The sequence below is a fragment of the Elgaria multicarinata genome, chromosome 8 (genome assembly GCF_023053635.1).
Source record: "Elgaria multicarinata webbii isolate HBS135686 ecotype San Diego chromosome 8, rElgMul1.1.pri, whole genome shotgun sequence".
NCBI classification, from domain to species: domain Eukaryota; kingdom Metazoa; phylum Chordata; class Lepidosauria; order Squamata; family Anguidae; genus Elgaria; species Elgaria multicarinata.
The window spans coordinates 52,755,487-52,781,896 of record NC_086178.1 but is presented as its reverse complement, the minus strand read 5'-3'; the positions used below and the strand labels follow the sequence as shown (position 1 = coordinate 52,781,896).

The 26,410-nt window shown below is 36.7% G+C and overlaps 2 protein-coding genes across 6 annotated transcripts in view; one reads left to right on the top strand and one right to left on the bottom strand.

The window, feature by feature from the left end:
* The window catches only part of GIGYF2 (GRB10 interacting GYF protein 2), an 80,073-nt gene that overhangs the window by 28,363 nt on the left and 25,300 nt on the right, over positions 1-26,410 (bottom strand). For all 4 annotated transcript variants that reach the window (XM_063132392.1, XM_063132391.1, XM_063132394.1 and 1 more), the window contains exons 3-7: positions 24,066-24,195; positions 20,616-20,711; positions 19,558-19,669; positions 17,044-17,155; positions 15,607-15,647 (exon numbers count right to left, since the gene is read on the bottom strand). In XM_063132392.1, coding sequence (XP_062988462.1) covers positions 15,607-15,647; positions 17,044-17,155; positions 19,558-19,669; positions 20,616-20,711; positions 24,066-24,195 — 491 coding nt within the window. The remainder of the gene's footprint in view (positions 1-15,606; positions 15,648-17,043; positions 17,156-19,557; positions 19,670-20,615; positions 20,712-24,065; positions 24,196-26,410) is intronic.
* On the top strand, positions 1,015-11,980 carry KCNJ13 (potassium inwardly rectifying channel subfamily J member 13). 2 transcript variants are annotated; one of them, XM_063132397.1, is made up of 3 exons: positions 1,015-1,690; positions 9,183-9,663; positions 10,658-11,980. In XM_063132397.1, the coding sequence occupies exons 2-3, from the start codon at positions 9,186-9,188 to the stop codon at positions 11,275-11,277; spliced, it is 1,098 nt and encodes a 365-aa protein (XP_062988467.1). In that variant the 5' UTR covers positions 1,015-1,690; positions 9,183-9,185; the 3' UTR covers positions 11,278-11,980. The 2 variants fall into 2 exon arrangements, with proteins under 2 accessions (XP_062988467.1, XP_062988468.1); XM_063132398.1 differs by lacking the exon at positions 1,015-1,690 and adding an exon at positions 8,537-8,594.

The window sequence follows — 26,410 nt, the reverse complement described above, 5'->3', positions numbered from 1 at the left end:
CAGCCGAAAAAAGTCCATTGCCCACCTATGATTCAATGCACACAAGGTTTCAGGAGACTGTGCTTTTGGTGCACCCAAACCAAAACATGTCATAGTTAATTTCAGTTTGGTTCATTTCTGTCTCTGAACAATTAATTACAGTTTTCCCATATTTCCTATGGGGATTTCCTTAGTAAAAAACTGAATTTGCACATTCGAAGTCATTCACCCTAGCCTCCACATCAAAACACTGTACCTCAATTATTTTGTCTGCAAAACTATATGCTGCCTGCAGTAAAAAGAACAAGCAACAGGAAAGGTCTAGGAAGAACTGAAAAGTCTTACAATTGCTTGGGTGAAAAGTATCCTCTTGTCCCCATGGCCATGAAGGTCACAGTGCATGTCTCAATTCTATGGTGCTATGCCTCAACATGTATTAAAATGTTCTCTACTAATGAAATGAAGAATTAATGTTTTGTATTTTGTGGAGTTTTTAAAAAGGAAAAACATGAGGGAGATTTCAGTTTCTAAGTAGCATTATATTGGTCTACATTAATAATTTTCACAGCAGGTCTTCAGTAGTTTTACTGCAAACAATCACAGTCTTTGTTTCTCAGATCCTCTTAGGTCTGACGTTCGATCAAAGTCCTCACATCAGCAGCTAACTAAGGAAAAATGTGAAATGCTGAACTGCTTTACAAAGCCACCCTCACACATCATGCAAGTGGTTCTGGAAGGTGGACATTATGGGCCTCATTTCAGCTATTAGCTTTACTAGTTAATTTTTAAGTGTAACAACTTATTTCATACAGCATATGTTCTGAAGACCATAGTTTTACTCAATGCAAATTTGTGGCTCATTTTTGTCATAACCATATGCTCCGTCCTAGCAATACTTATTCAATAGCTAATATTACTTCCACCAATTTAAAGACAAGCCTATGAGCAATGCTGACTTAACAGGAATGGAAAAATAAAAAATCCATTAGAAATAAAGACCTTGTACCAATAATTATTCTGCAAATTATTTAAAACTACCTAGCAAGTTTGATCTATATTATATTGATATCTGCTACAAGTAGTATGGTTTGCCAATCCCAAAATATGGGTATAAAAGCAATTCTTAAAAGGAGTAAAGTGAAACAGAAAGCACACTTCACCTCAACCTGCCTGACTTTGATTAGAAGAAAATATCTCTAAAAGTGTGAACTCTAAACAGCTACCACAACAAAAGCTGAATGGAAAAGAGTTCTGAGGAACTGCATTCCTTTGAACTTCCAAGTAAAACCTTAAGTAAGATTATGCAAACCTAAAAACCCCATCCTGATTAAGAGAAAAAATGCACCCCTTTCTCCAAGTAAGTTTTTGTGGATTTCTCCACAGCTGCTAGGGTATGTGTTGGGTAAAGAAAGCTCTAACGAATCAGCATTCTTTTCCACATGACCACAGCTAATTGGCCCCCCTGCAGACCAAATGACCAATCACATCAGCTTCATATGAAAACCAACCCCCCCACATTATAAACTGTGGAATGAGACCTGTAAGCCCATTTTGAACAAACATCCTTCCAAACTAGTTGTCAAAAGGGTTTCTCTTTGTTGCATTGGGATCACTGTATACAGATTCAAGATAGCTTGGTGCACTTTCCATATCCAAGACATCCACCTTCCTCCCTTTCCCCGCCAGACAGATAAAAGCTACAAAGATACCGGTAAGTACACGATGCTAAGAGAGCATAACTTCCTACACTAATATTTTAATTTGTGTTTTAGTTTTTCTAAAAGAAAAATGATTTTTTTAGAGTCTACAGACAGACTTGCTTTGAAAAATAACTACTGAAATGCCAATTTCAAATACTGTAGGGTTTTCTTAAAGCATTTCCCCCCCCCAAAAAAATTAATGTTGCCCAATGACAATTTCCAGAGCCAAACTCGAAGAAGAAACACATTTTTGTGCACGAGATCACTGGGAATAATGTTAGCATATTACACAGCTTTTATAGGGTGAAGCAGATGGAATTTCATCAAAACTCAAACTATCCTGTGATTACAGTCAGATTTGAATTACCATTCAAATTAATATGACTGCCTATGTAGTCTTAAAGATTTATTAGAATTTTACTTTACTATTAGATGTAAAAGTGTGTAGTTCTTATACTGGTCATGGTTTCTTTCAAGAACAGTAAACAAAACTGTCATTACAATTTCCAGGATTTAAAATAATAACTTTCCAGGCCACACAGTTTCCTCATCTTTTTCTCTAAAGGCCTGAAATGTTACTTTGTTACTTGAACTTCAATTTAACTTAAATGACAGACAAATGGTAAGAAATTAACAATCTGTGTAGCAGTGTAAAGAAAATTTCACTGAGTTATTGCAACTTCTTACTTTTCAACCATCAAGATAATAATTTGAGTGATTCTGTTGTATGGTTGACTTTTTGGGGTGGGGTGGGGTGGGGTGGGGGCTCAGTGCAGAACAATCTTTTGCTGTCTTGGATACAAATTCAGTATTGAAGAAATTGTGCAAAATTTGAATTTAACTGTTTAGTTGCTATTCAAATGAACTTCTAGATCAAGATATGTTCAGAACTTTTCCCTTTCGTCCTATACGATCATCTGTAAATCTTTAGCAATGTCAATGTTTTAGATGCCTCTGATTTTTATATCACTATTTCTTGTTAATATAACTTCCTGTACCTGGGAGATATAGAGTTTGAAGGAGACAAATGAATGTTCCTTTCTGGGGGGCATTTTTAAGCCTCTATAAAAATAAGCTTTAAACATTTGGTAAGGAGTATCTGGCATGCAAGCCTAAATATTTGAATTGCTATAAATGCCTATGAAGCTGACAGAAGTTTGGTGAAATGTTGGCTATACTATCATGATTTGCAATGCTGCATTTGTGTAGCTGTTGGTATGACCTACCCTAAGCATATGTGAATTTTGTACAGTGAATTTTAAGATTATGTTGTTAATCCATTTTCTAGTGTCAGGATCCACATACATTGCATTTTTCTAGTTACCGTAATATAAAAATGAGTACTTATTCTTAAGCAAATTTGCCTTCTAAACCTATGCATATTCTTCTATTTTACCTTACCGATTTTCATAATGAACTATTCAATGCAAAAACCTCTGGAAATGTGAAAGGACAAAGGCAATGAAAGAGACATTGGTTTTTTTCACTGATTCTATTCAACTGTATTGCATTAGCATTTTAAACCCATAGGCCTTGTATGTCAACGCTGTTGAATGTATCAGTGTATTCAAGTTGTGGTCAACCTATCTCAGGCACAACATGCCTGTTATTTATATATAATCTCGCCTTTTTTTGGCTAACGCTCTTTTCCTCCACACTTTAACTTCGCCATGTTGCCATCTCTGGCATCCATCTCAGCCCTGCCAGTGGAGACATTTCAGAACACACTACACTATGTTGGCTGTAAATATGTGTATACATTCATGCAGGCATCCATCCATCATGCACACACACATGTGCGGGTGCACACACACACACACTTCCTTCTAGCTTTAAAGAGCTGGAATAGGCATTTGAACAGGGGCAACATTAATGCAAGAGCTGGTTGACATTAGCCGTAGTGGAGGCTGGGTAGCAGTGGGATGGGGAAGTAACCCTTGGCAGTTTCCTTGGGACAACTGTTACTCTGAGCAAATGGCAAACTGTATGGCTATAACAAGCATCACAAAACACCACTGCAACGATAAGCTGCACTAGTTACCAGTGTTTTTCTGAACCCAATTTAAAGTGCTGTTTTTGACTTTTAAAGCCTTAAAAGAGGTCAAATTACTCGAAGGACAGCCTTCGCCGTATCAGCCAGCCCATACTTTAAAATCAGCAACAGAGGCCCTTTTCACTTGTCTACCTTTGAGGGCAGTTAGGTGGGCAAATACATGAAAGACGGCCTTTTCCAGTGGCCCCAGGACTCTGGAATGGGTTGTCATTGGTTGTCCACCAGGCACCATCATTGCAGGCTCTTAGGAATCCCTGAAAACCTATTTGTTTACTCTGGCCTTCCCCTGATTATGTTTTACTGGACTGTTCTGTGCTGTAGCTGCAATTATGTTATACGTTTTCAGTAATGTTTTATTGCTGGTGTCTCTTGCTTTATTAATGTTTACTGCCTTATTATGTATCATTTTTAATTATATGAATTTTAATGTTGTATGTTCCTTGCTTCTGCCCTGAAAAGTAGCCTAGAAATATTGTAAATAAATTAATATATTATGTGTTCAGAGTAGTGCAGCAGAAGCCATTTAAAAAAAGAAAAATCTAAGGGCAATACTCTGTATCTTTAAACCTCTGCAATGGAATTCTATTCCAAAGTCTTTACATTATCTAGTCTCCAAGTACAGCTATAGCAAGAATTACTCTGAAGACCACCAGTAGTTTAATAATAATTTCCTTCCCTGGCAATATTATCTAGAGAAATTAATATTTATTAATTGCTATAGAGTAGGTACTAATGTGAAAATCTGACATAGGCTTGATGTCAATGCTAAGCTACTATAAATTTGCTAAATATCCTGACTTAGGAACAGACTGCAGGTGCCACTACTACAATGACTACCATTTTGGAAAAATCAAAAATAAATTCAGAAGAATAAAATGCCATGTTTGTATTATGGGCCGAGGAAAGCATAATATATGTTTCACAAAAGTACACATTATGAAATTCTCTCCATCTGATGTTGTGGCTAATACTGGTCACAGCTGTATGTTCTTTGAACCCAAAGTGGTTGAAACCTGGTGAAGACAGAACTCCACTATATGTCTCCAGAACTACAAATGTCAGGTAGATATTGTACACTTGGACTTTCAAATAGCTTTTGACAAAGTCTCTCCTGAAAGTCTCCTGAAAAACCTTAGCAGCTATAGGATAAGTGGTTGTAGAACAGTAAGTTAAAGGGTAGAAATAAATGGATTGTTTTCAAAATGGCAGCAAGGAAGATACAGGGTGCCCTAAGAATTTGTATGTAGAGTGGTATAATTTAATGTACTCATACATTACCTAGAGTCAGGTTTGAGCAGTGAGGTAGCCATGTTTGTGGACGGTACCCATTTTTTCAGAATGATGAATGAGTCTTTCAAAACTAACAAAATGGCAAATGACATTCAATTTAAGTAAGTGTAAAGTAATGCATGCTGGGGCAAACAATCCCAACCACATATATGATAGAATCCAAACTGTCTGACATTTCAGGCAAAAAAATCTGAAACTGTGGTGGATAGTTCAATGAAAATATTAATAGCCTGGCAAGCATTTTTTTAAAAAAAAGGGGGGGGGAGACATTTCATTTTAGGGAAATGGCCAGTATCATAGCATCCTTACATAAATCTGCATTGCAGACAATTTGAAATACTACGTAGAGTTCTTATCACCCTCTCAAAAAAATGAATCATAGAATTGGAAAAGCTGCAGAAAAGGACAACCAAAATGTTCAAGGATTGGAGCATCTTCCCATGGAGAATGGCTAAGGCAGGCTTCCCCAACCTGATGCCCATCATTTCTGACCACTGGCCACATTGGCAGGGGCTGATGCAAGTAATAGTCCAAAACATCTGGAGGGTGCCAGATTGGGAAAGGTTAAGCTAGAACATTTGGGGCTTTTTAGTTTATATAAAAAACACAAAGTTTCAGAATAGGTAACAGAGTCCCTTCTTGCTCCATTTCCATAAGACTGGCCTTTAGGGAACATTAGTAAAAAGGGAATATTGGATAAGTTACAAGCCAAACATCTATCTTGTCCCAATATCCATATAGATGTATTGGTATATTCATTCCTTGTTTCAATCCTCCCATAAGGTAATTCCTAGTGCACTTGTCCCTGCCCACCCCTCTCCAACTTACCCAGTGCACTGAAAATCCAGTCACACTAAGGTAAATTTTTATGCATCACATATAGTTGATTGCAAGTACATGGTAGAACTTCTAGCTCAACACTGAACTGAAATCATCAAATAAATGCATATCCTTGAAAAAGAAGGAGCAGAATATTGCTATTTTAGTTAACTTTTCTTCCCTCAGCATTTAGTTAAATTCTTTTTTTTTTAATCAAGACTACAAATTATGCTAGAACTTTTAGAGTGCGCCCAATTTTGCTCTGTTTCTCCCTTTCGGCCTCCATCACCAGGGCCTGTAGATGGGTACATGCGTGCAAACTGCTCACCATGCACCTGCTATTCTTTATCAATTCCATTTCCTCTAGTGAACAAGGAACATAATCTTAGAGCTTATGTAGGGGTGGGCAACTTGTGCTCCTCCAGATATTGTTGGACTGCAACTCCCATCAGCCCTAGCCTGCATAGCCAATGGTGGGGAATGAAAGAAGCTGCAGTCCAACAACTTCTGGAGGCCCACAAGTTGCCCACCCCTGTCCTATGATGATCTCTCTGTACACTACAGCTGCAGTGGACTAGACTGAACCCACAGCACATTTGCCATTTAAAGAAAATGCACATTTAACATCACCTTTGGTTGGCTCACTTCCATTTCAAAATATTTGTTTCCTAGGTTTAGTTTTAATTTTCTCTTGCAAAGAGATGCTCCACCTCTGACAGACAAATTTATGTTCCAACAGTCTTATTTAAAATATAGTTGATGAATTTCAGAAGTAATATTAGGCTTATTTGCCATAAGGCAGCAGTTCAAAAGAAGTATTTTAATCAGCTCTAGCTACTGTAACTACAGAAGCAACCTCTATAAGCCACAGTGGCATTAACTAGACACATACATTTTAGTGAGATATGTACCTTAGAGAGGTCTTTCTTATGCTTTATTTCCAACAAAAATTCATGATTAAGAAAGCATGCTTACCAACTCACTGAATATTTTCCAGACTTCATGTCAACTTTAAAAACAGCTGTTTTGTTCTAAGAACTCATGTGACTGAGTATTGTTGAATAAACACCCACTTTTCCCAAACTGAAGTGAGCCTCCCTTTAAATAAGGGAGCTCATATTACGCTGGAATGAAATTGAGGCACGACCTACAATTTGCCCCATCTGCATAGACCTAGTACATTATAATGACAAAGACTGAGCTGTGAATCAGGGAACCCACAAATCATTCCTCTGCTAGAAACTTAGCCTCAGACCTCTACTTGCAATATGGATATAATAATACTGACTATTTTGATAGGGCTGTTGCAAAGATGACTGTGATAATGTATGTGAACCACTTTGAACACTGTAAAGCGCTACATAAAGGCTAAGTATTACTACTATTATTCTTAATTGTCCTATCAGTTCTGTGAACTGGCTATGCTCATGTTCTTCAATCCTTCCAACCATAGAACACTGGTATTTATGGACACATACCTTCCAATGCATGGGACCTCAGCAAGAATGTTTCACCATTCTTTGTTACAAGAGTAATGAACACAGAGACCATTTTTAAGAGGATGGTGATTCTAGTCATACAGAATTAGATCAGTAGTCTGGGCAGTATAGAAAACATCCAAGTGAGTATCTGGTGCAGATCAGCATCTGAATAGTTATAGATGTACTGCACCACTATTTTACTCCACACTTTAAAGAAACTGATTCTAGATAGGCCCAGAGATGATTTTTGTATTTATTTATATATTGCATACCTGAGGAAACAATCCAACAGATCTGTTAATATATTTACATCATTTTCATGTATCAGAAGCATGTATCAGATCACAAAGTAATCATTTACAGCTGTCACACACGAGAAAGTCTGCAATTCAGTCTTTAATGGCTGCAAGATGATCTCTAAGTTCAAAACTATGAGCAAGTGTTTCAGAATATGAATCAATATTACACAGACAATATATGGCCCAAGCATACGCTAAAACTATTCTGACTTTTAATAAAACAGAGAGAGAGAGAGAGGGAGAGGGAGAGGGAGAGGGAGAGAGATGAATGGATGTATATTCCAACTATGGCTATGTTTTCCTGAATTGGTCTAGCACTGCAGAGGAATATACCGAAAGCAAACATTAAATATAAATATATTTTAAAAAAAAGAAAAGGTCTTATAACTACAGTATTACTTTCCTTGCAGAGTTATACTGCTGTCTTGAGCATCTATACTATTGTACATACAATCCTGGAAATACAAACATAGTTTCAATTTTACCATCAATTATTAGATCACATACAGAACTTGGTGCCCTCTAGCAATATCATCGAGCAGTAGATCAATTTCAGCTTACATATGTTGCTCATTTCAATGAGTGTTCCAAGCATAACTTATTTGATTCTGTTTATTATGATTCCTGCTTCTAAAACTGTGAGCTTTCTTGTGCTATAGAACACAGAGGCTTGGTGAGGTGGGGTGGGGTGGGGTGGGGAGAGACTCAATACTTACAGCCCCCATAAGCTGCTCTGAAAACCAGACTGCATCATTAGAAACTAGACATCAAAAACAGTGCATAAAGAAACTGCACTCACTCCACCTATCCCTTTGGCAAATTTGACATAGAGTCAGGGTTTTTTTTTATCTCAGGACTTCCTTGCAGTTTATATAATTACATAATTTTTCCGTATTATTCTCTATCCCCTTTTTAATGCAGCTTTACATCAGCAGTGGCCTGAGTATGTTCAGCAGAAGAGGCTATATCCCAGGTACCATAATTCTAGACAATAAAATATCATGCTTGGTAGCAGTAAAAGTTAAGATAGAAAACCCCTCAAAAGTTTATAAGGAAGAAAATTTCATGAAATAAGCATGGTGTGTCAGTCTTGAGATTGCCACCAAAATAATTATATATAGAACAGCATTTATAATATTAGAAATAGCTCTGATAGAGTGGTTTACTTAAATATTAAACACATAACTGTTAAAGTAAAAAAAAATCCAAAAACGTCTGAGTTAAACAGAATTCAATTTGCAGTACTCCTTTTAATAAACCATTAGACTCACAGGTAAAGTGATAAATTAAAATACAAACTTTTGGCTTACATTTCTAAATTATATACAAGTCTGAAAAAGTCATCTGACATTTAAGGTTCTTCTAGGTAATCGTTATTGTACCATGAAAGCAGTGGTAAAACCGGCTCTCCAAAGTTAATTTCCTCAGAACTGCATGTTTTAAGTCTCCCTTGGTTAGCTGCAGGTGGCATCTGGTCCACTGCCAGTGTGTCAGAATCTCTGATCATCATCTGTACTACAAATAAACAAGCATCCAACAGTATTTTACTTTTCATTTTCAGAAGATGAGGACGGAAGTGATAGAAGGCAACAACACCAAACCTAGTGCTCCTCTCCTGGCCCAACGGTACCCAAGAATGGTCACTAAAGATGGGCATAGCACACTCCAGATGGATGGTGCCCATGGGAAAGGCCTTGCATACCTAAAAGATGCTTGGGGAATCCTAATGGATATGCGCTGGAGATGGATGATGCTGGTATTTTCTGCTTCCTTTGTCCTTCACTGGCTTGTCTTTGCAGTGCTTTGGTATCTACTAGCAGAAATGAATGGGGATCTGGAGATTGATCATGATTCCCCACCTGAAAACCATACGATTTGTGTAAAGTACATCACTAGCTTTACAGCTGCTTTTTCCTTTTCACTGGAGACACAGCTCACTATTGGTTATGGCACAATGTTCCCAAGTGGAGACTGTCCGAGTGCAATTGCTCTACTTGCTATACAAATGGTACTCGGACTGATGCTGGAGGCCTTCATCACAGGTAATTAGATCTTATTTCATAACTACGTTCTTTAAATGGTATTATTCAAATAGAAACTTTGTCAAGAAGCTAGAGAAGGGGAGCAAAGATAGGTCTATGCCTATCTGAACGTTCTGAAAAATATAGTTATTTTCAGAACAACTTGACAAGGATTATTTTTTCAGCATGACCAGTAACAAAGATTTGTACTAACTCATTGTGTATCATTGTGTAGTAGGACATAGCTGATGCGTGATTAATCAGTTCTTCCTAAATAAGTGTTTTAGTTCCTAAATTATTTCAATGTGTGCAAACAGTTAGCAGTCTTAGATCTGTGTAGACATTTCTAGAGGTATGCCGACATCCACGTGTGACTAAAAACTAGCAATATGATCCTAAGCAGCTTTACCTAGAAAGTAAGCCCTACTTAGTTCAATGCAACATTTCCCTTTAAATATGCTTAGAACTGCAGCCTAATATTTGTTTTACTGCCAAGATATCAATAAATATTGGAGGGCTTTCAAACACTGGTATGTTTTATTTACAATAATTTTAAATGGGCTAATAAACAGAAAAAAACTTTATATCATTAGAATTTTATTTTACTATATAATATAATCAAGTTTGTTATAAAATAAACCTATTCAGAGATAACATAGCCCAACATTAGTTTGAAATGCTAAATTTCAGAGCAGAGAATGTAGGTCTTGTACTCCTCAAAACAAATGTCAGTATTAAAGTAAATGGAGATAGTAGCAAATATTTTAAATCAAAAACTGATTATTATTATTATTTTTAAAAATTGGACATAAACAGCATTTTTGTGGTTCAGGTAATTAAAGTGATGAATCTGAACAACATGTGAACTATAAAAAAAATACTGATGCTAATAATAGCACTGTAATCCTCATATAGAACCACTTATTTAATTGTGCTTGGTTTCCATCTACTATAAAAGGCATGAGGAAATCACACTTACATGCATGATCTATATTTAAATTCTCTTTTTATTTAGGTGCATTTGTAGCAAAAATTGCCCGTCCAAAGAACCGAGCTCTCTCCATCCGGTTTACTTATTCTGCAGTAGTGACACACAGAGAAGGAAAGCCATACCTAATGTTCCAAGTGGCCAATACTCGCCCGAGCCCACTCACCAGTGTTCGAATTTCTGCAGTTCTTTATGAAGAACGGGAAAATGGTCAGCTGCATCAAACTAGTGTGGATTTCCATCTGGACAGCATCACTTCTGAAGAGTGCCCATTTTTTATTTTTCCCTTGACCTATTATCATTCTATAACTCCATCAAGCCCTTTGGCGATTCTCCTACAAAGGGAGGCTCATCATCATTTTGAGCTAGTAGTTTTCCTTTCAGCCACACAAGAAGGCACAGGAGAAACATGCCAGAGGAGGACATCGTATCTCCCATCAGAAATTATATTACATCACCATTTTGCCTCCATGTTGGTTCGAGGTGCCAAAGGGGAGTATCAGATAAAGATGGAGAATTTTGACAAGACAATCCCAGAACTTCCAGCAGCAGACTCCAAAAGTTCAAAGAGGACTGACATGGAGATCCGCATCAATGGACAGCACATTGACAGCTTCCAGATCTGTGAGACTCGTCTGACTGAATAGACTTTGAATGTAGATCCAGGTGTTGTTGGTTTTTTTTAAAAAAAGAATTGGATTAGACTATCATGTCTTAATTTTCCTCCCTGTTTTCTTGTGCTTTTTTTGTTCTATAATGCTTTTGACTTCAGAACAGTGTGCAGAACAAAGAGCATAGTATCCATGTAACTGGATGAATCACTGGAGTAACTGCACAAAAACAGAGTCAGGGACAAGAACCACTGCACAAATTCTGGGAAAACAGAAGTGCTACCTGCTGAATTCACTAGACTATGATTAAAACTGCACTGACCCTGAAACAAGAGACTTTCAGACTTGGACAGCTCGTCAAAGGTCTAATTAAATGATATGAGGGTAAATACTGTGGCAAAATGGACAAAACTGTAGTAAATTGTGTCAACTAAAAAGAATTTTCATCTGAAAAGCCCAAGATCCCTGAGATTCATAGAATCAGCCATCTCTTGCCTTATGGTTACAACAGAATATGCTGATGTCTAAACATGCTATGAAGAATGTTGCTAGTATTTTCTGTGGCAATGAAATTGCAATCCTGCTGTGCTTGTTTATTAAGGAAAATCACAAGCATTTGCTGAAGCTCTTTGTTCCAGCAGCTAAGAACAAGTTCAACATCCTTAGGCAGTTTTCTGATGAAAGTGTATGAAAAGCATAATGACATGTGTTAGACTAATATTTTGTATCGGGATTATTTTCATACTTAGGAACATGCATCAGGAATCCATCAATCTGTATTCGTAATTACGCTGTCAAGGATAACCAACCCCTCATGTACCTGCCTTGTTGCAAGTCAAAACCTGAATATTGTCATCAGAAAGATCCACTGCTTCCTGCATTTATTGCAATTTCTTTGCAAACTAACTACTCAGTTCATACAGGGCAGAGATAAACAAACAACATTTGACTCTATAAAATAATTGTACAAACAAAATCCAATTATGAGACTTTGAACTTAGGCTCTGTATGTATGCCAAGTATGAATCATGATTATTACCTGAACAGATTACCAGGACTGATGGTGGTGGTTCTTTGATTTTTAAATGATCCAAAGAGCCACTTTTATGGCTTCTCAACATTTTTTCATCTAGAGAGATGAAGAACTACTCTGTATTCAAAACCAAGAAAAACTACAGAGCATAATCAAAACTGCTAACTACTTTTATCTTAAAGGATAATTTAAAGGCTCTTCCCAGAATACATGGCATAGGTATCAATATTTTTACTTTCAAACGGCCATTTAGTTACTGACTTGTGGTTACGAAGAGTCTGACTTTTAGCTCTTGAACTTGGATAAACATATTTATATGTATATACTAGTGTTGATATTGAGATTTGTTACCAAATCATAGAGTATTTTCTAAGAAACCATCTCTCACCTCCCCAAATCTAAGGAATGGTTATGCACCTGACAGTTAAGGTTTAGTTGCTGCGGTCAGCTGAGAACAAGGTGGGATTCTGGACAACCAGCTGGTCACAATGGTGTCAGCTGCCAGTACACAGCTGCTAAAGGGTCTTAAGGCAACTAAAAGAATAAGTATTTTACTTATATTACTAATGTTGATGTTCTATGTAAGCAATTACTAGAGTAGTCAGCATATATTCAGATGACAGGAAGTGCCTTTTGCAACTGAACATAAGACAGCAGGAAGTCATGACAACCTATGTGTTAGAAATAGCTTATATCTGGAACATAGCCACACCATAGCAATAGATCCTTGTGTTCTCTTACAGGATTTTGGAAGTATTTATTCCAATAAATACTGTGCTGAGGCTTTAATCTTTTCATTCACAGTGTACTGTAATAATGGCTTAGCCCAATGCAGAGACCGAACAGCAATAGCAATCACCACCTTGGATTAATATACATTAAATTGTATTTGTACTCACTTTATTCTTTGTCAATCATGGTCACTTAAAAGATTTCGCTCCCTTTTACAGCATTATCAGCCTCACAAAGCCTACCATTTTTAACCTATGTGCCCTACAGCTACCAAAAATCCAGCCTATGATCTATCCCACTTTGCTAGTACTTGTTTAAATTTCAGTGGAAGTTTCCACTGTTTAGTAAATCCAACACGTAAAATGAAACTAATTCAAAATTTCCCTCAAGAAGTGAATAGTCTACTCAGGATGTGACATGCTTTCACACCCTTCTATATGAAAGGGTATGTGCAATGCAATTACGTTTTGGGTTTTTTGTTTGTTTTTTACTACTTTAGTTTTTTTCTGATTCAGATATCAATTTGCAGAGGCAAATTCTTCCTACAATCCAGTCGTAGCTACTGTACCTGAGGTACTGTTAAGACCAGTCTTTTCTCTAAAGATTCAGAAACAGAAAATTACTTAAACCAAAATGCATGTTACAAAATATGCAGTTGGGTTAGACAACTTCTGCACTGAGGGCTATAATGGAAATATGTCAGTACCAACAAGCATTTGTTCAATTCATTGCTATTACTTAAGGAACAGGAGCTCAAGATTAAGTATGTGGTGTAGCGGATAGATTATTATGTCGGTACATGGCAGATGCTTCAAAATCCACTGGGTTGGCTTTGGCTGTCATAATTTAGAAGATTAGCCTACCTTACAGGATTGTTATGAGGAAAACAGAAAATGCATTGTAAAGCATTTTACGCACTGAATTGTATTATACAAATAATAGACATAATTTTAGACTCTCAAATATTTACTCAGAACTATATAATGTAAGTGATACTTAGTTCAAATAGCCTCCAGGAAACCAAAAGATTTAAAGCTATGGAGGACTGAAAGCCAAAGTCATAAAACCAAAATAGAACAGCAAAACAAAATAATTTAGATGCTTTAAAGGGACTCAGAGGGCATTAAAACATGATTTGTACAATTTTCAAGCACTGATCACCATAGAAATCTGGCAGTGTTACAAAATTCTGGGTTTATGTTTTGAAAAAAAATCCTTATACAGAAGGGCAAACTGCAGTTATGCACTCAAATCCTATTGACTTTCAGAAGGAGTGGGTGCTTAGTTGCTATTGGCACCTTCAAAATCGCTGAGAAAAGCCTTAGGTTTTTCTCTTCTACCTGCTACCTGAGAATGCTCTTCTCCAAAATCCTGATGGATGTCTAGAAGCATACACCAATACAGAAGGACACACAGAAAGAACCCTGTATAGAAAGGGTGAGGTAGAAACTTTTCCTCCAAATTCCTTTCTTTTGGGGCAGAGGGAGAATTGGAATATTAGAACTGACATCAGGAAGCAGCAACTGATACAACATACATATGGTGAGAACAAACGTACAGTTATCTTATAATAGACAACTGGATCCATGCCAAGTCACAAGTTATATACAGTTGGGCATGGGGTGGAAGACATAATGTGCTATTTTCATGAACAAAACAAAGCCACTCAGACTCCTAAAAAAATCTTTAAAAACGTAATATTGCATTACATTCCAAAAAAAGTCAGACACTAATTTTATTGAAAAAAACTTATTCAAGAAAGAATCTTTCATAGAGGATGGAAATAATACTTGGCACAATCCAACACTTTACCTTGGTCATATGGTTAATCCAATGTACACTGCAATTTACTGCATACTGCAAAGTATCTGATGGCCGGCCAGAGCGAATTTTAGCACAGAATTATTTCCATTTACCTAGATACCAGTTGAAATGGCTTTGTGGTAGGACAATGCAGTGGCTGCATTGTAGCATGACCAGATCTAACAGGAATAGGATTCACTATGTAACTGGATCATATGAAAATCTGCTGCTTTCAACAAAGTACGTATTATGAGAAAACAAAACAAAAGTTTTTGACTGCTAAAAAAGCAAAATAATTCAGGATTGTACTTTAAAATAATAATAATAATAATAATAATAATAATAATAATAATAATAATAATAATGCAATTCTCAATAAACTAACAGTGTACCTATTCCAGAAATCCCAGCAGTCAAATTTTTAAAAACTGACTGTCTTGCTTAATTGATTATACGTAATCTGCCTTCTGGCTGAAGAATGACATAAGAATACTTCAAATAAATAAAATCCATTTCAAAATCAGGATATACTGAATATGGGTTGTCTTCAGAAACTTAGTTGGAGACTTTAATCTGGTCAACTCCTAAAAAAACACCTCTCCTAATTTCCTTTAGGCCGGGCAGTATTCCATTTCTCTAAAGAAATCATAGCTTCTAAAAAAAGGTGTGGGGGGGATTCTTGCTACACTTTGGATAACTAAAGGCTCAGATACATTTGTAATTACTGAGATTCATGTAACAGAATATAGATTGTTATACCCATATAGCTTTTTTAGGGAAAGCAACAATCTGCATACCTGGTTCTTTTCGACCTGGTTTTTCAAACCGCCTGTCCCCCCTAAAAAGGCAAAAAACAAATATACAGAAGTATTTAGAAACATTACCAAGTATAAAATCTTTATTGTTCAAAATTTAGAAGAATGATTGCTTCAGTAATACAGTACCAACATACTGAAATAATGTGTTTTTGGGAATTTATTTTATTTATTTACTTTAATTTACTTCATTCTGGAAAGTAAATAGATATAAATCTAGAAATCAGAACAGATATAAAACCACTCAGAAGATGGACCTGTAAAACCACGAGCATTATTTATTCAACTATCCACTGCCCTAACGGTCCAGTATTTAGTCACACTACACAGGCTTTTAATATTGGCTGCTTTCAGACAACACAATAGTCAATGGTGGGGTAATAATCAACTCAACAGTTGTTTATCTAGGGGATACTCCCCACACAACACAATAACCCACAGTGGATTAAATAACCAACTCTCAACTATTTAAACCACTGTTGACTATCATGTGGTCCGAACGCAGCCAGTATTACCGTATTTCTTCAATTCTAAGACACTTTTTTCCCCATATAAACATCTCTAAAAACGGAGTGCGTCTTAGAATCGCGGGTGCATTTATTATTTCTTAGAATCAAAGCTTTTTTTCTGTTAGTGGTACTGAAATTAGTGTGCATCTTAGAATCAAAGAAATACAGTACTTCAATAGTTCTTTGAATACTGGCATGGTTTTCTTATCCTTGATGTCTATACAGTAGCATAAAAGCAGGTTCAATTCGTGTCCATTCTCTTGAGAAGTATTTAGGCTAGTACTAATCCATGATTTCATGAAGGCTACCAAACCTCAGGTCTTTCAAAAATTCCCTTAGGGACAATATTTTTCTAACTTGACTTTTTAATTCATCAATACTATCTAGCATACTCCTATTTCTGTTTGTTTATTTAAGCATTCTTTTATCCAGTGCTTTTTTATAGAAAAAACAATTGCCCACTTTAGATCTCGTAAGTCCACACTTTCTCAAAATGGTAAGAATCCTGGGGCCATCTCACACATTAAGCTGGGCAAAACTAATTTGCTACTGAGTGTACTCTCAATGGGGAGCTGCTGCCAATGCTAGGTTCCTCTCCAGTGTTATTTATTTATTACTTTATTCAGCTTATGAATCACCCCTATAGCCAAAGCTCTCAGGACTACATAAAAATTAGATAAACAAATCACTATAAAATCAATAAAATACAATATACCCGTTCTATATGGTGGTTCAAACACATTGGTCACATTCACTTGTGATTTTAGATACACGTCTGGAAATACAAGGTGTGACAAGATCCTCTAGAAACATGAATTTTAAAGCAGAGCCAGGATTCTACCATCATAAATAATTATCTCAGCTCCTCAACAGATACAAACCAGTTTAACATATACACTTTTGAAATTACCTTTCCTCCCAACTCTGCGATCTGTGCATTTCTCTGCCGCCGCCTCGGCCAAATCCACCCTCCACATCATCAAAACTTCTTTGGTAGAAACCACTTTCTCCTCTGCCTCTGCCTGAAAGACAAAATTGGGATGATTTTAAATAAGTATTACAAATTTCCTTTGGAATCAATATGACAATAAGTAATTCTTGACTTTGCTAAAACTGAGTTGAAACAACTTTATTCAAAGGAGGTTCATAGGAAGGCAATTCAGAAACTGCAATCTGCTCCATTCTTCATAAAGCACAGATTACATCAGCCTTGTAAATAAGCCCACAAAAGTTACTAGCCTGCAAAAGAAATAAAACAAAAATAAGAGTTGGCAAGGAGCTCTGGCTGTTTCTCCAGCAGCTCACTGCATTATTATGCACAATACGGAGGACAGGGGCTTCCCTCCTCAGCTAGCCTGCTTGATTTCATTGGATGGTGCAGAGGAGGTACGGAGCACTCTGACCCTTCTCTGTCAGCCTGCTCACTCGACTGCATGTAATTCCTTGTTATCTGTGCTATCAAGCAAGTGATTAAATACAAGGTTGGCCTACAGGAGAGATAAGCAACTTCTGGTCCACCCAGAGAGCCAGTTGCTGGCCTACAGATGGTTCTGAGAATGCTCCTTGTGTTTGGCCCATTATGACTGTCCTTTTTATTTATATTAAAAAGTTCCCCACACTACACCCTCTCTTCTCCAACTGTCCCCTTTCATCTCAAATGATAATTATTAAAGAAAAGGCAATAAAACAAAACAAAACACTTTAAAACCAACAACCTAAACAAAACATTGAAATGACCTATACTTTTCCATCTCCCTTGTATACCATTCATTATTCCCCTTTATACTAAAGTGCAAGTTCCTAGTCAGGTTTGTGCTAGTCAAGCTTGATATGAGTTAATTTAGAGGAAGAGGGGAGGAAATAATCATGTGTGTAATTGGTCGGAAACCGCATATACAACCCTTATTGCTTTCAAATTGCCCCTATTTTCCCCACTACTTCAACGATGCTACTTGTCTTAAAGTGTTGGCAGGAACAGTGCAGGAGTATCACCTACAACTCTACCACAATGTAAGCAATCTCAATGGTGCTGGCTAGCACAGGGTATATGGCCCACTGTCAACACCCCGTACTGGACTGCAAACTACTGCTCTGCTGTAAAAAGGTTTTAATTTATTTATTTATTTATTTATTGCATTTATATACCGCCCCACAGCCGAAGCAATCTGGGCGGTTTAATGCCAAGACTTGGTTTAATGCCAAGACTTAGTAATTTTTACTTTTTATACTAAGAATTTGAACAACAATAATTTTAAATCATTTCTTCAATCAATTGGCAAAACAGTCTTAAAGGCATGGAAAATACTACAAAGCCAAATTGCTCATATTTGGCAAAGGCAGTCAGAGAATGCTTGCAAGGCTGAAAATTCAAAGATTTCCACCAATGTAATATTTAATTGTCATCACTGTTAAATTTGGTAGAATATTATTTCTTCTTCACATCTAACAATCTCTTGCAGGAGGGTCACCACTAAAAACAGTAAAACAACCACCACAACCTAAGCATGCTTCCATAGAAAGTTATAAACCTTTCCTTCATCAACAAGACAATTATTTAAATAATTAGATTCAATGGCAAACATTTCTGTTAAGTATCAAATTGAGTCACAAGTTCAGGAATCTATGCATGACCAAAAGCTAGAGCAATTCTTGCCCTCAATAACCTTACTTCTAGTAACACGGGGAACAGGGGTCTCTATAGTCAGTCCTATGCAGACTGGTAACTGAATAGAACTATTTTTCCAATGTTTCTCATAGGTTATTGGGCAAGTGTCCTATTTATTTTATAGCTAGCTTTATTTTGACATCTAATATTGCAGACAGGTTTAAGATAAGTGTGCTGGTTACTAGGACAGAAATGGCTCATTCACCCTTCTATAGCTCCGGCTATTGGGCGGTATATAAATGTAATAAATAAAATAAAATAAAATAAAAATAAAAATTCTCCATTTGCAGGTGGATTATATCTTCTACTTATTTATATATCATCACCCTATGCTGTTTTTTTAGAGTAACATCTCTTATCTGAGATATTACATTAAAATCCACTTCAATTCATCTTCTATTACTAAATCTATGATTGCTAGTTTAACATTAGTAAAGCAGAACTTGGGAAGTATATATATACAGAAGTTTTCTTATTTACATTTCAGTAATGCAGCATTCATCTTCTCTGATACAAGGACCCAACCCTATAACTCTGCTATGTGCTTTTTACCAGTGCTTTGGGGTAGGTTCTCTCTCTTTGGCTTATATTGATTATTTGTAACTCCTATCCCGTCTTTCTTTCCAATGAGAGAAGGCATGGAGGATTATAAACCCCCAACATATTTGCATATGTTGCATATGCAAATTTTTCCATATTTGCATGAGCAGTTCTATTATTCTAGCATGTAAAATGATAAAATGTTCACAAACATCTCACCTCGACCTCTAGAAGAACTTCGACCTCGAGGAGCCCCTACCACTGTTCCTCCTCCTCCTCTTCCCATCAATCGTACGACAGCAGCACTATTTACAGACATGGAGAAATTTCTCTGCCAAAAATGGAACAAGTGAGAGAAACAGTTAAAAGGTATCATAAAAATCAGCCCTATTTTGATTGATTGCTCATCTCTGATGCATTATTCTGCAACTGAAAATACTTCCAAAGAGGCTTCTAGTCAAGACTAGTGCAGCTACTGAAATACCCCAGTAATGGCTGCTGATAAACAACTTAAACATCTTGGTTCTTTTCCTTCCATTTTCAAATGTTCAAACTGAACATATATATATATATATATAATTTATTGAATATGAGTGTTCTAGAATGTTTGGAAGGAGCTTTGGCTAAATGGTAAGAGTATATATAAAAGGAATCAGATGCAATCTCTAGTTAAAAAGGATCCAAGATAGCAAGACTGGGAAAGAACTCTACATTAATTGGAAAGGCAGGAAATAAATGTACTAAATAAAAAAATCTTCACAATACAGAATATCAGAATAAAAATACAGAATATCAGTATAAAAATAATTATATCTTTCTACAAGTTATCCTAATGAAGTTTAATATATTTAAGAAAAGAAAGAAAGAAAAGGAATTAGATTTCCAAGCCTGAAAATCTAATTCCAAACTTGCATTTCTAAGGTTTCTGATAAGTGACTAAGTTGAAATGGGGGGGAAATCACTCACTTCTTAACATATGAGAAATGATCAACTTGTACACTTATAATATCCTTTAAAAAATTATCTTATAACCTAATTCTATGATTTGCTGAGCCAAAGCAGAAGTATTTAGAAGGACACATAGCCATATTTATTCCAGAATGTGAAGCTGATATGGCACTAACATCACAACAGGACAAATGTTTTTCAGCTGCTTGCATCTCTCTCAACCTGGATAATCAACGTGCTGTAATATTTGAATATCGTAGCATTTTTTATTTATAAAGTTTAATGCTTGGGGTGGGGGGAATCCCATTTTCACTTGTTTAGAAACCAACCTGTTCTTCTTCTGTAAAAGGTACTAGTGCCAAGGGTGGTAGGGGCTCCTCCTGTAGAATAGGCAGAAACTCCTTGTCCTGAAGGTCTGAAGGTATCTAAAAAAGGGAAGGGGCAGAGTAGAGGAGAAATGAAAAATAATCCTATTATTATTATTATTATTATTATTATTATTATTAATGTATATGGCGGCCAATCAACACTTATTCCCTGGGTGATGTATAAACATTAAAATAAAATACAAAATAATAACTAAAAACAGTAAGAAACAGTAAAATGCAGCATTAAACTTTCCATTCTGGTGGAGAAAAAAGAAGTTGCTTAGCAACTCAAACTGATAAACAAAGCTTACATAGTGAGCTCAGATTTTGTTTGTTTAAAATGCAAGTTGTTTAAGAGGCCTGGGTGAACAAAAAGGACTTCTCCTGATGCCATGAAAGACAATAAAGAAAATGCCAGGCAAGCATCTCTGGGGAAACTATTCTACAGTCAGAGTTCTGCTATGAACACTACTCTTAGCCAGAAATTAATGTATGGAGCAAATAATTTTATTTCTTCTGAAGCATAAACCCTGAAGTCTTGTTTAGAAGATGAAACAACAACTAATCCGGATGAACCACCCTTTTTTTTTTATGATTGCAAGAAAAATGAGAAAGGGAAAGTATTAAAATGTAAGGATTAAGATCACAATATGGAAGATCCAGCAGAAGCACTGCAGAATTGTGAGGTAGGTGTGTGTGTGTGTGTGTGTGTGTGTGTGTGTGTGTGTAGAATCCTAAAGGATTGTGGATTTTGAACGATCTGGGAATATTTATTCTTAATGGTGAATTTAAAAATAGTTTACTACCCTAAATACATTTGGTGGAGTTACAATTTGGAACAGAAAAGAAGGCAACTGAATCATTTGACTTAATATTATATCCCACTTAGGAAAATGTAGATAGCAAAATCTGGATGCAGCAATGATGACGGAAACAGTGCCATGAAATTCACAGAGCGGCTTTTTCTTGTTTTTAGAATTAACCAGACCAGAGGAAACCAGCATGTAAAAACTGCGAGCCATCAGAAAGAAGAACAGGAGAAAGTTTCAAAATGCCAAGTTGTACTACATATACAAGGAGAGGAACCCTCACGGAGAAACAAAAGCAAGCAAGAGGACCCAAAAAAGGGGAGTATTAAAGTCGTGTACGTATATGTAAATGATAAATCAATATATTTACAGATATACAAACATCCAAATAAATTGATACTTGCAAAAGTTCCTTCAAATTGTGCTGAAAGCTATACACAAACGATAATGAGAGTAGTCAGTGTACACTAATGTATAACATCAATAACATGAGATAAGGCTCATAATATGTGATTATGCATGAATTGCCATATCATTTGAAAACCATTAAACAGAACCTGATTTACAAACTGGTTCAGTTTCTGTTTAATGTTTCTCAAATTAGACAGAAGTGTTCACTTGTAAATCAGGTTCTGTTTAATGGTTTTCAAATGATATGGCAATTCATGCATAATCACATATTATGAGCCTTATCTCATGTTATTGATGTTATACATTAGTGTACGCTGACTACTCTCATTATCGTTTGTGTTTAGCTTTCAGCACAATTTGAAGGAACTTTTGCATGTGCCAATTTATTTGGATGTTTGTACATCTGTAAATATACTGATTTATCATTTACATATACGTACACGAATTTAGTATTTCCCCTTTTTGGGTCCTCCTGCTTGCTGAAGTTGTACCACATGGCAGAGGTCTTTTACTATATAGTGGCCCATAGAGGTAAAATGTAACTGGGAGAACCTTACCTTATCATGCTTGAGCAGTGCGCTAGTGCATGCTGCATTACTGCTCCCACTTAGCTCTTCCTGCAAGAGAGAGCAGTAAAGCAAAACACAGACCTTTCCACCTGTGGTTTGCTTATCGTTACATGTGAACCAGGAACTCCAGCTTCTCTCTCCCTAGACACAGAAGAGTCATAAGCCAAGAACAAACCACCGTTTATGAATCTGCCCTCTTTGGAGAGACAAGCCAGTGTTCCGGTTTGCATGTAATGATAAACAAACTATTAACAGAAGATTAATGCTTTGTTTAACTGCTCCCATTTGCAGGAGGAACCAAGCAGGAGCGATTAGGCAGTGTGCATGATATTGATCAGGCAGAGCTTCCCAGAACCGTGGCTGATCATTGTGTCGTAATAAGCCTAGTGTGTACAATTTTTACAACAACGTAAGAGCCTAAAATTTGATTATAGAGGGGAAAACATTCTCACCTTTGAAATAATACGTTTAGAAACAGAGTGAAACTTGCTTCAGTGACTGAAGGGAACTGAAGCAGGCTTCCCCAACCTGACATCTCCCAGATAGGTTGAGACTGAAACTCCCACAATTGCCAACCAGCATGACCCTTTGCCATTGGCCATAATGGCTGAGAATTATAGAAGTTGCAGTGCAACACAACTGGAGGACCTCAGATTGAGGAAGTGATGAATAGCAACCGAAGAAATAAAACTTTATGTCTTACAAAGACAAGAGCTTACCCTAGTAAGGGACATACTCATGATGAATGGCAGTATATGAGTTCTTCATTTATATTAAACATGGTTTGATATTCCTTCAGAAACTCTGTATAATTATAAAAATCACTTGATGTAGCAGTTAAATAGAGTTATGGAACTGATAAGTGTTTTCTCAACAATTTGGTTGAAAGATTTTTAACTGCTCCAATGCACTGAAGGAATTTCTAGTATTTACGGGGTAGCATCCAATGATGATGCATAACTAATGATTTGTGTAAGCATAACCCAATGCTACTGCAACATAATTAGCACTTGCTAATGCAAAGACAAAAGTGGCAATTTGCCACCAGAATTTAGTGCAATGTCATTAATCCTTGTTAGTGCTAGGTAAAATGCAGCAATTTGCTACCAAAATTCAGTGGCGCCATCTAATTTCAGCGGCAAATCACCATTTTCCCTTTGCACTAGCATCTGCTAATGATGTTGGTTATGCTAGTGTAGGTTTACACTCACACAATGTCATTTGTGCCAGCGTTGCGCCACCACTGGTTACTACCCATCAAGATTTGTGAGATATTAATAGTAGCCACTGAAGAAGACCTCAGGGATAAACATATTCAGCATTTTCTGTGGATTTTTCTAATTAATCTTCATTCAATCCAGTCCAGCTACTGAATATATTTGTGTTGAAGTTCCAAGTAATGTGGAAATATTTATATGAATAGTTTGGATTAACTTTATTTTAAAATTGCTAGCGGTTTAATGATATACATTTCTGATTTTTTAACCATATGATTTTTTCTTCATTTTCTTCAGCATTTGATTTTTTTAATGAGTCATGTGCTCTCTCCTAGGTTGTATCAGCATTAAAACTCTGAATGGTTTGGCCTACAACCAGATATGAGCACTCCTCTCCCTACTTACCTTATTATCTTTCAGAAAAAGTGCTAACATTTCTTCTCTCCCATAACGATAATCTGCTAATTTATACTTTGGCAAAGCTGGAGAGAGAGGAGGAGATGTCACACTCCCACCACTAGACAGAGCTCGCAGCCTATAGGGGAAAAATAAAGAAGGGAAAATCAAGATGACCAGTTATTTTATACATGTATCCACAGGTCCGGACTATGGGCCTGCAGACTACAACAGATGTCAAGCAGAAAGCTCACACACATATAGCTAAGGAAAGATATTTTAAAACAGCTTTAAGTTAAAAATCATTTTTCATATTAGACTCTTCAATGCATTATACATAGTTTGTTTGCTTTTAATATGAAATTCACACACATGGAGTCAAACAGTTATGATTTGGGGTTTGGTTCCACTCAGGGTTCCACTGTGAACAAAGTTGTTTGTTCTAGTTCAGTTCTGATTCAGGCCAATACAAGTTTGTTAATCACTCCAGCACATTTAAACAGCTATTCACATTGTAATTGCAAATTAAACATGTATTAAAGTGATTAGCAATGTAATATTGCAGCACCAGCAGTCAGCACCCTCAATAAAAGACGGAGGTATTAAAATAAGTAGGACCACCAGAAGGACTACCATAGCTGATACTGGCACCTATTTAATTAAATTCTTGAAACCTGGAACTTAAGAAGAGCATCAGGCCAGGCCACATGATTGACATTTTTGCCATCTTACTTCATGGAGAATATCTTCAGGACCCAGATGCATTCTGGGCTAAATAACATGGTGGTGGCTCCAGACTCAAGGCCTGGTGCTCTTCCCCTCAGTGCTGGGTGGTGCTTAGAAAAGCTGCCAGTGCCTGGTAAGCTCACCAGGGGTGGGAGGGGGGGGGCACAAAGAAGATAGTGGAGAAGCAACTGGGAAGCTGCTTGCCCAAGGCCAAGGTCCCCTCAGACCTAGCATCAGATCTGTGTGATACTGTATTCTACTCTTAAGATTCTATGATTAAACACACTAGAAAGAAAAGCCTACAACTTGCAGAGTTGCAACATAGGGAGAAGACACATTCCACAGCCTGGTTTTAAATAACTGTGAAGCTAGCTCTGCCAGTCCAATGAAGCTTTAGACTGGCTTTTCTAATAATAGTCAGATAGCCGTGCTTGCATGGCAAACATCTTCTGAACCTCAAGTTTCAAAAGCACACTGTAGTGTTATACGGCATGGAAGTGTTATCTGTTCAAACTTAAAAGAAGTCAGGCAGCAGAAACCCCTTGCCTGAGTTCAAGTAACTCTTTGGATCCCAATCAAAGAAGCACTATGTTGAGACTGAATTATTATTTGGTATTGAAAAATGTAATATAATGGAAAATGTGAATGTTTAAATATATATTTTGCTATTCTCTGATTCAACCACCTCCAATCTCCAAGTTATCAAATTCTCTCTCTCTCTCTAATATTTTGTAGATAACTACCCTCAGAGTCTGGCCCTGGACACTGAGAGGCTACTGTACTCTGCACTGGTTGGGACCCTGAAGGCCTAACTACCATACATGAGCTTGTCAGGGAACTCACTGTTTAGTAAAGAACTATGCATATTGACACTTAGGGTCAAAGGTTGGAGTGAAAAGCTTTCAACAACATCTTTTAAAAGTTACAGAGACTAGCTGAGCATGCAGGAAGCATTCCACAGTGGACAGAAATGCTATCCTCTTCCCTCCCTTTGCCAGGCTGTTTACCTTCACAGCCTGCTCTACAGTGGATTGCAGCATTAAAGCAGCAGGCCTCCATCCTGCCTGCTGCTTCCTAGCTCTTGAAGAAAGCAGAATATAGAAGCCTAGAGAAATCCAAAACGTATGAAAATTCACCCATGTATTATGTATTCTTGATGTATTCTGACTCGGGCCTGTACACATACCATCACTCTTATTCTGAACTGGTTACCTGAATTATTGGGAATGGGTTTGTGTGATCTGGTTTGGTTGAAAAGAGCCTTTCAAATAATGGTTCAGGCTTTGTAAAACTATAAGTGCAATGTGGTTTTTCAATTCAGGTTGAAAGAACATGTATACAAGAACATGTATTTTTGAATGTTTTACCTTTATTTTAATTCCCATAGTGTAACCTAATACAAATAAAGCAGATACTTTATTCAGACAATACTCCAAGAAGTAGCTAAGAAAACTGGCTTTTGTGCCCCATCTTCATCCATGTATTTTGAAGTTATTCTAACCATAATTTGCCATATTGTCCGGATTGGGCAACTATGATTAGTATATAACATAATGGATATGAGTTTAGTATCTCAGTGGAAGGGGAAATGAAGGATTGTTAAGACATAAAGGGCTGGCTCACACCAT